The sequence below is a fragment of the Solanum tuberosum genome, unplaced genomic scaffold (assembly GCF_000226075.1).
Source record: "Solanum tuberosum cultivar DM 1-3 516 R44 unplaced genomic scaffold, SolTub_3.0 scf00129, whole genome shotgun sequence".
In the NCBI taxonomy this organism is placed as follows: Eukaryota; Viridiplantae; Streptophyta; class Magnoliopsida; order Solanales; family Solanaceae; genus Solanum; species Solanum tuberosum.
Genome location: NW_006239057.1, coordinates 1,107,503 through 1,116,484, shown reverse-complemented (window position 1 = coordinate 1,116,484; position 8,982 = coordinate 1,107,503). Strand labels below are relative to the sequence as shown.

Here is an 8,982-nt window from a genome sequence, read left to right as displayed (position 1 = left end):
TCACTTATAATATTTCATTAAATATATTATTATTGTAATTATTTTAATAATAATACCTCTATTAAACACTATTCTAGTACATCTTAACAAAAAAAACACCGTAGAATTGGTGCATTATGTTAATGTCAGCATTTGAATTAACTTTTTTTTTTTTTGTTTCATTTTTATCTGTTTTCAGTGTGGATTAAATTTCTATTATAAACTATAGTAAATATATAGATATTGGCGAATCCAATGCTGCTTTAATTAGTATTGTTGCCTTCCTAAAATCTTAGCCCCTACACAACAGATCCTCCTTCTTAGGGCCCTCTCATTTCCTCTCACACGACACACGTACAGTAAGTAGCACTTGCAGCTTTGCTTTGTTTACTCTCAAAAACTTGCTTTTTTTTGCTGAAATGTAGTGAAGATTTGCTTTTTTTGTTGTTGCAGGGATTTCACTGTTGACCCTGTAAAGATTTGCTCAAGTTTTGAGTTGGATGAGTTCAAGAATCAGTTCAATTGACAGAAAGATTGAATCTTTAGCTGTAGTTTTGTTGTGAAGGGTAATGTTAGCCTAAATTTTGAGTTGGGTGAGTTCAAGAATCAGTTTTTAACAGAAAGATTGAATCTTTAGCTGTAATTTTGTTGTTAAGTGTAATGTTTGCTTAAGTTTTGAGTTGGGTGAGTTCAAGAATCAGTTTTTAACAGAAAGATTGAATCTTTAGCTGTAATTTTGTTGTTAAGTGTAATGTTTGCTTAAGTTTTGAGTTGGGTGAGTTCAAGAATCAGTTTTTAACAGAAAGATTGAATCTTTAGCTGTAATTTTGTTGTTAAGTGTAATGTTTGCTTAAGTTTTGAGTTGGGTGAGTTCAAGAATCAGTTTTTAACAGAAAGATTGAATCTTTAGCTGTAATTTTGTTGTTAAGTGTAATGTTTGCTTAAGTTTTGAGTTGGGTGAGTTCAAGAATCAGTTTTTAACAGAAAGATTGAATCTTTAGCTGTAATTTTGTTGTTAAGTGTAATGTTTGCTTAAGTTTTGAGTTGGGTGAGTTCAAGAATCAGTTTTTAACAGAAAGATTGAATCTTTAGCTGTAATTTTGTTGTTAAGTGTAATGTTTGCTTAAGTTTTGAGTTGGGTGAGTTCAAGAATCAGTTTTTAACAGAAAGATTGAATCTTTAGCTGTAATTTTGTTGTTAAGTGTAATGTTTGCTTAAGTTTTGAGTTGGGTGAGTTCAAGAATCAGTTTTTAACAGAAAGATTGAATCTTTAGCTGTAATTTTGTTGTTAAGTGTAATGTTTGCTTAAGTTTTGAGTTGGGTGAGTTCAAGAATCAGTTTTTAACAGAAAGATTGAATCTTTAGCTGTAATTTTGTTGTTAAGTGTAATGTTTGCTTAAGTTTTGAGTTGGGTGAGTTCAAGAATCAGTTTTTAACAGAAAGATTGAATCTTTAGCTGTAGTTTTGTTGTGAAGTGTAATGTTTGCCTAAGTTTTGAGTTGGGTGAGTTCAAGAATCAGTTCAATTAACAGAAATATTGAATCTTTAACTGTAATTTTACTGTAAAGTGTAATCTTTACCTAAGTTTTGAGTTGTGTGAGTTCAAGAACTAGTTCAATTAACTGTAATTTGACCAAACAGTGTAATGTTTGTGTTTTCAGTGGCAGAATGGAGACTCAGAAGAGTGATACTGATAACAAGGTAGATGATTATGAAGTGTTGGAACAGTTGGGAAAAAGAACTTTTGGAACTGCATTTATTGTTCTCCATCGAACTGAGAAGAAGAAGTAAGCTAATAAGTATTTGTCTGAGAGACCATTTTATGTTTTAGTTTGGATTTTGCTTCATGTTGGAACTGGATGTCTATTTTTACTGTATCTGTAAGGTTTCTGATAAGCATTTCTACAAATTTGATGAACTTTGGCATCTGTTTTTCTGAACCTCAGTCTCATGAAGTATGGTTTCAGCCAAATATATAGGCTGGTCCTATCTATGAAAAGAAAATAGAGGAAAATTTGTTTTGTGCCAATAATCTTTCTTCTACTTAAAGTTTGATTGTTTCTGTTAGTTAGTGTTCATCAAAGAGCAGACACTAAGGAACTCAAAATGCAGTGCACTTGAGAATAAAACCGTAAATGATACTATTACTTACTGATGCAAAGTTGCACAGCAAGTAGAACTGAATCTGTTGTATATTAACATCCAAGTTGTTGACTTTTGTAATTATGATAGAAAGATTATATTGACTTATCATTCTTTCAATAAAACAATTACTTTGACTTTAAGACGAGTAATGTAAATCCAATTTTATGGAGTTCTGATTTTCCCTTTCCTTGTAGGTATGTTCTGAAGAAGATACCATTAGCAAAACAAACAGAAAAGTCCAAGCGCACTGCACATCAGGAGGTCATTTCAAGTGCTTCTCTTAATTTTGTTCTGTGAAAAAATTAGTACTATGGTTAATTGAAGACCAATAATATTTAGGTCGTTATTCTTCGAAGTTGGCTGATCACAAACTTTAGCCACCAATGAAATGTCCCCAGATCTATGACACAATCCAGTGGTTCAAATCAGCAATCTAGTCTTAGATTGTCTAGTTGGATAGTTTTCCTCATAGTTTCGATAGTGAGCTACATTGTATGAGGTGTTCCATCATAAAGAATTGACAAACCTATATTTATGTACTTATTTTATTTTGTTTCTTTCCTTTTTTGCCATTTTCTTAATGGTCTAATGGTACCAACAATCCAATGGTTAGTTATTTGTGTTGTTCACATCTCTCCTAACCAGCCTCATCAATGTCTCTCTAACCATCCTTATTGTGATTCCTTAAGCTAATTTTATTTTCTACTCCAGTTGCTTCTAACACAAGGTGATATTAAGCAAAGATTGACAGTTTAATTTGCATGACAATCTGCTATTTCAATTGGTGTGTTCGTCTAAATGTCCTGTATCATCACTCTCATGCCACATCATTCTTCCATTGGTATCAACATTTTCACGATTTAATGTTATCGTATATTATGGAGGGGTGTTCTCCATGCTAAACCTTATTTCTTCAAGAAGTTTTTCTTAATTGTTGAATCATGGGATAAAACTGCAAGTGTTTAGTATGCTGGACTATGTAAAGGAGTGATAGTCCTGACCAATACATTGAGGAAATAAGTGGAGCATTCTATGAGGTTTGTTGGTGGAAACCTATAATCAGTAGAGTAGACATTAAACACCGTTTGTCGACATTTTCTCTGTGTGAAGGCCAGTTTGCCCCCGATGAGCTTAGGTTTTGGAGAAGATCATTTCGACAGGACAAAATATAGTTCCCAAGTGTATTAACTCAAGGTTTGATTTGGAAGGAAAAAGCTTTTGGAACGAGCTTCCAAAAAAAATGACATGAGCTGACAAGTAGGATTGAACTGAAGTAAAAACTTAGAACTTTCTTTTGGGAGTCACAAGTGAAGTAGTTTTCTTTGCCCTTAACAAAACAGAAAAGAAGGACCAGTTAGTACTTTGCATCCAAGATTTTCCCTTAATGAATAACTCTAGTTTCTAGAAGCGGATAATGTAGACTATGGCCACGCTTGTATGTCGAGTGGAAGAAGTTATGTCATCAAATAGTTACTTCAGTCTTGCTTTTGAACCCAAACACATTTAGATACAAAATCTTAACTCATCTTATGATTGGTTATATGAAAAGTTTAACTTGGTGGCAAGATATGCTTAAAAAATATTCTTCTATCTGATGGTAGACAGTTGTTTTTTGTTGCAGATGAATTTGATAGCTAAACTAAACCATCCATATATGTTTGAGTACAAAGATGCTTGGGTGGATAAGGTATCCTATTATATCCAGCTTTTGCTTACAGGATCTGAAAGTGCAATAAGTAGCCTTTGTTAGGAGCAATTATTTAATACATAAGCTGCGTCTCGGGAAAACTTGACTTTCTTTTTCTTTCAGGGAAGCTGTATATGCGTCGTAGCCGATTATTGCGAAGATGGAAATGTGTGAGTGATTATCCCTGATTTTGCTAAAATTTTCCCTTCACTACTATATTTTCTTTTCAAACCTGCTTATATGCTTTACTTGAGCCGAGGGTCTATCGGAAACAGTCTCTCTACCTTCACAAGGTAGGGTAAGGTCTGCGTACACACTACCCTCTCCAGACCCCACTTGTGGGATTATATATAGAGTTTTTATAGTGAAAATTATTTTTAAGATGTCCGGAACTTTGGCTGTTAAAGAGTTAACTGTTTGCTCTCCAAATAGTAATAATGCCACTAAAAATAGAGGGGGTAATGAAGTTGAAAATAAGAAATGAATAGGATGATTATAGAATTTCTTTTCGGTGTAATCTGAGGATAGTGGCATATTTTCTTTTTCCCGGTATTCAGGGCAGAGATCATAAAGAAGTCTAGAGGAGCATTTTTCCCGGAAGAGGTAGTTAAATGCAATCTCAAATCTCAATAACTCCGAAGCTTCTTTGCGCCTTCCTGGTAGCTTAAAAGATAATGTTTTTTCGTTTTGTGTTTTTTCCTGCCTCTGTAGAAACTCTGCAAATGGCTGACTCAACTATTGTTAGCTTTGGAGTATCTGCATTCCAAACGCGTTCAGCATAGAGACCTCAAGGTATAAACATGCTGTAATCAGTGAAATAGAAAAGCCTTCTTGGTATGAAATGTTTTTAACATGAACTATTTCGAATTCAGTTATGTAACATATTCATCACAAAGGATAACGACATCAGGTTAGGTAAGAATGCCCGAACAATTGCTCAAGTGGGGCGTCTTTGCTTCTTTGTTATCCATAATCAAATTCACTTGATTTTCACAGGTGATTTTGGCTTAGCAAAATTGCTCGATGCAGAAGGCCTTGCTTCCGTGGTATGAGTTTCTCTAGTAGCAAAATGCACCTCTTACTTACTCCCAACCAACTATTATCACCTAAACAATTGATCCAAGACCGAGAAAACCTAAGTTGCTTTTATTTTCGGTCATAGGGACTAAAATTTGTGGTAGTCATCTTTCATTACATAAAAAAAGCAAAAATACTGTGGTAGACATCATATTACAAAGCTCCCGCCGCCACACCACCTAGCTTAATGCATTTGAGAAAAAGACATTGAGTTGTACAGCTAATCCTTAATTTTGGAACTAGTATCATGTAATAACTTTGTTGGCTCAAACAGGTACCTGGCACTCCGAACGGCATGTGCCCTGAGCTCCTTTCCGGTATACCCTATGGCTACAAATCTGATATCTGGTCGCTTGGTAAGAAATTCGACACGAAGCAATGTATTTCCACTTTTCACATAATGTCCCTAATACTGGCATAACACGTTAACCTGATCTTAGGATGCTGCATGTTTGAGATTGCTGCACATCAACCACCATTTAGAGCTGCTGTAAGTTGAATTTTCAGCTATCTGAACTTTGTAAACAATACCTCGAAAAGTTATCCTTGTTACGATAAAAATGGAGACATTCTTTATCCTGATGTTTTCTATATGATATACTGACAAGATACAAATCTAACAGGACAAGGCTGGACTTATTAACAAAATAAACCGGGGTTTGTTCTCACCACTTCCGATTATATACTCCTCCACCTTGTAAGTATCTTCCTTCTCATCACGCCACAAGTATAACAAATCAGTCAATTGACATACTGGATTTAATTCTTGCAGGAAACAGATAATAAAAAGCATGCTAAGGAAAAATCCAGAACACAGACCAACAGTGAGTTCAAGCTGCATATGCTCAACTGTGTTACTCCCTCCGTTTCAATTTGTTTGTCTTCAGTTCCTTTTTAATTTCAACTTTCCACATGACATGTTTAAGAAGACAAGATTAAAGGGAATTTGCTACATTCTACATATCTGTAGTTCAAGACCCCAAGATTCAAAAGTTTTCTTTACTTTCTTGAACTCCGTGTCAAGTCAAAACTAGACAAACAAATTGAAACAAAGGTATTATTAAATTAAGAGTCATCATTCATCCTGATATCATTGTTACCTCTACTTATAGGCTGCCGAGTTGTTAAGGCATCAACATTTGCAACCATACCTCCTCTTGTGTCACAACCCTTCATCTGTGTTTCTTCCTGTGAAGTCACCGAGCAGCACGAAAGAGAAAACACGATCATCACCTGGAAAATCTATCAGTCCAAGAGAGAGCAGAGACAGACAGCTGAAGCTAAAAGAGAAAAGAACTGTCCTTTGCTTCAATGAAAGTGATAACATCCAGCCAAGAAACTTATCAGATAACCTCCTCTCGTGTCACAACCCTTCATCTGTGTTTCTTCCTGTGAAGTCCCCAAGCAGCACGAAAGAGAAAACACGACCATCACCTGGAAAATCTATCACTCCTAGAGATAGCAGAGACAGACAGCTGAAGCTAAAAGAGAAACGAACTGTCCTTTACTTTGATGAAAGTGATAACATCCAGCCAAGAAACTTATCAGATAATTATAACACGTTCCGAGCTAAACTTGAGACTAAGAGAGTTGATCCAACAAGCTACTCAGTTAGGATCTCTCAAGATAGTGAGGATTCTAAAAGTGGGGAGATGAGTGAGGCAGCTGTTTGCAATGGATATGATCAACCGGAGACAATCTCGCAAACTGAAACAACGATTACTCCAAGCTCTTCAAGTTCAAGGGAAAAAATATGGTCCGAGGAACAAGAGCATGCTTCGCCGGAGCATGTTAGACGATTTGAAGAGGATGATAGGAAGAGTAGCAAGACAAAAGAGCTTGAGGTGTTGAGCAGTCCACTGGACAATGAGGAAGCAGATGTAGTAGAATGTATCTCCGGAAAGTCTAGCAGAATGACATTGTCTAATGGAAGATCCAACGATAAAACACGATCCTTTGATGAAGAAAGCACTTCATCGAATTCACAGCCAGCGAAACCAGATACAGAGGCAGCACCAAGATGCTATGCTGCTGAAACTGAAAATGGTAGCGAGTGTAGAGAAGTTGCTATTGACTGCATGTCAACTGAAAGCGATGGTTCACTTCTACATAAAGACGAGCTAGAAAAGAAAACAACAATGGTTTGTGACACCAAACAGTCCAAGAAAGATGCTCTTCGAGCACTGGATGATAAGGTTTCACAGCTCAAGTCACTAGCCGCGTTAGCTAGTAAGGAGGACAAAGATGATTGGGGGAATCCTACTCTACAAAGAGCTGAAGCTTTAGAGTCTCTTTTAGAGGTCTGTGCACGACTACTTAAGCAGGAAAAAATCGATGAGCTTGCTGGTGTGTTGAAACCATTCGGAGATGATGGAATGTCATCTAGAGAGACAGCAATCTGGTTGACTAAAAGTCTCATGACTGCACAAAAATTATCCAAGGGGTCATGATGTTGCACAAAATATGTTTTTTTCCTATCGAAGGAGCTCCTATTTTACGTAAATCAGCAAGTGTTGTTGGACTCAATTATTGCTAGAGGCTCGACGTAACGTTGAGCTTCCCTTAGTTTTGATTCTATTGTTGTAGGACAGTTGATGAAGTTGTGAAGATTATAATGTACTTTCTTAGTTGATTTCTACTCTATGATATTTTACCACATTTCCTCAGCTTCTTAGGTATGATTGTGTTATTACAGGAGTTGAATTTCTCAAACGATCACTAAACTAATAGTTATTATTTCAGAAAGTCACTATCTCACACTCAAGAAGAAGAGTGACCTTCTAAAATAATAACTATCATTTAAGTGGCCATTTGAGAAACTAACTCGTTATTATAGCAGTCTTATTTTTCTTTTCATTCTCACCCGCCTAAAAGAGCGTGTATACATCAAACTATTATTAGCCCCATATTTGATCTATATATACATAAATTAAAGACCTTTTGCAAACTATTTGATCTAGTCTTGATAGACAAAGGTGAAAATGTACCTAGTGTTGGCAAATGGACGGATCAGATTGGATATGTGTGGGTTGACCACAAATTAGATAAAAAGAACGAAATATTTGACTCGCTCATATTTAATACAGATAAAAAAAATTGTTTTAATAATGGAAATAGTGTAGATTTTTCTAGACAGATGCATTGGAAGAAATTCAAATGTCAATTTCTATTGTTGTGATGAGGACTACAAGAAAATTACTTCTCACCAAGTTCCAATAGAAAGTTGAACTTCTATACATAAAAGAGAGTGCAATTTTGTTATACTATGAGACTAATAAAGAATGTAGAATCGCGGATGAGACTCCTCTTTCCGTAATCAAATATCTCAGTTTCGAGCTTTTACCATAATTTTTTTGTTTGTTAGAAAACCTTCTCCCAAATAAGTTTTACGCGACGCGAATCCAAATTAATCAGACTCTAATAAAAATATCAAACTTTTTATTTTTTTAGTAAGATGGGAGGCCTACTGCTCACCTGAGATTTCAAATTTGTGGTTCCCACATTTCGTGACTAAAAAGACTATACCTTAAATTTCACCCAATCAAATTAAAAAAACATAAAATGAAATAAAAGTGGTTACTTTTGCCAAAATAGTATAAATTGTGGCTATTCTAACAACAATTATTCCACTAATCTAGTTCCTTTTCTATTCTAAAACTACAAAAGCAAAATAAACTTTGTTTGCAAAAAATGGCACAAAATGGTAACTCAACTATGAGTTTTTTGCTAGCCATAGCCATGATTATAATTATTTTATTTTTCTCGTCAACCGCGATGGCTCAAGACACTGCAGTGGCTCCAACACCGCCTATGGAAACCGGCATGGACACGGGCAACAACGGATTCGGGTTGCCCGTTTCTGAGGCAATGGTTTGTTTTTCAGTATTTTTCTCAATGTTGGTTGTTTTATTTCACTGAAAAAAATAAAGAAGATGATTTTGAGGGGAATTGTTGGTGAGGATATATTTGTTGAGAGAGTACTATACTTTTATGTAATTTTGTTGTATTATTTTGGTAGTATATTTGCTTGTATTGTTGTTATTAATGTAATGTATAAATAAGTTGATTGGTGTTTTTGTTTATGCTTTTGTATT

At 35.3% G+C, this 8,982-nt stretch overlaps 1 protein-coding gene across 6 annotated transcripts; it reads left to right on the top strand.

The window, feature by feature from the left end:
- The first annotated feature begins 229 nt into the window (after positions 1 to 229).
- LOC102592470 (serine/threonine-protein kinase Nek6-like) lies at positions 230 to 7,554 on the top strand. 6 transcript variants are annotated; one of them, XM_015310454.1, is made up of 15 exons: positions 230 to 338; positions 433 to 479; positions 1,641 to 1,766; positions 2,319 to 2,385; positions 3,746 to 3,811; positions 3,935 to 3,981; positions 4,369 to 4,414; positions 4,523 to 4,603; positions 4,684 to 4,726; positions 4,808 to 4,857; positions 5,163 to 5,244; positions 5,329 to 5,378; positions 5,512 to 5,585; positions 5,661 to 5,712; positions 6,001 to 7,554. In XM_015310454.1, the coding sequence occupies exons 3-15, from the start codon at positions 1,648 to 1,650 to the stop codon at positions 7,336 to 7,338; spliced, it is 2,115 nt and encodes a 704-aa protein (XP_015165940.1). In that variant the 5' UTR covers positions 230 to 338; positions 433 to 479; positions 1,641 to 1,647; the 3' UTR covers positions 7,339 to 7,554. The 6 variants fall into 6 exon arrangements, with proteins under 6 accessions (XP_015165940.1, XP_006351333.1, XP_015165942.1 ...); XM_006351271.2 differs by having other exon boundaries at positions 433 to 572; XM_015310456.1 differs by lacking the exons at positions 230 to 338; positions 433 to 479 and adding an exon at positions 635 to 663.
- Positions 7,555 to 8,982: the final 1,428 nt, after the last annotated feature.

Excerpts from the sequence above, each read along its gene's own strand:
- LOC102592470 (XM_015310454.1), top strand. The coding sequence starts at position 1,648 with ATGGAGACTCAGAAGAGTGATACTGATAACAAGGTAGATGATTATGAA. Across the intron at positions 3,812-3,934 it reads AAGATGCTTGGGTGGATAAG|GGAAGCTGTATATGCGTCGT; the intron begins GTATCCTATTAT and ends TTTTTCTTTCAG. Across the intron at positions 4,604-4,683 it reads TTCAGCATAGAGACCTCAAG|TTATGTAACATATTCATCAC; the intron begins GTATAAACATGC and ends TTTCGAATTCAG.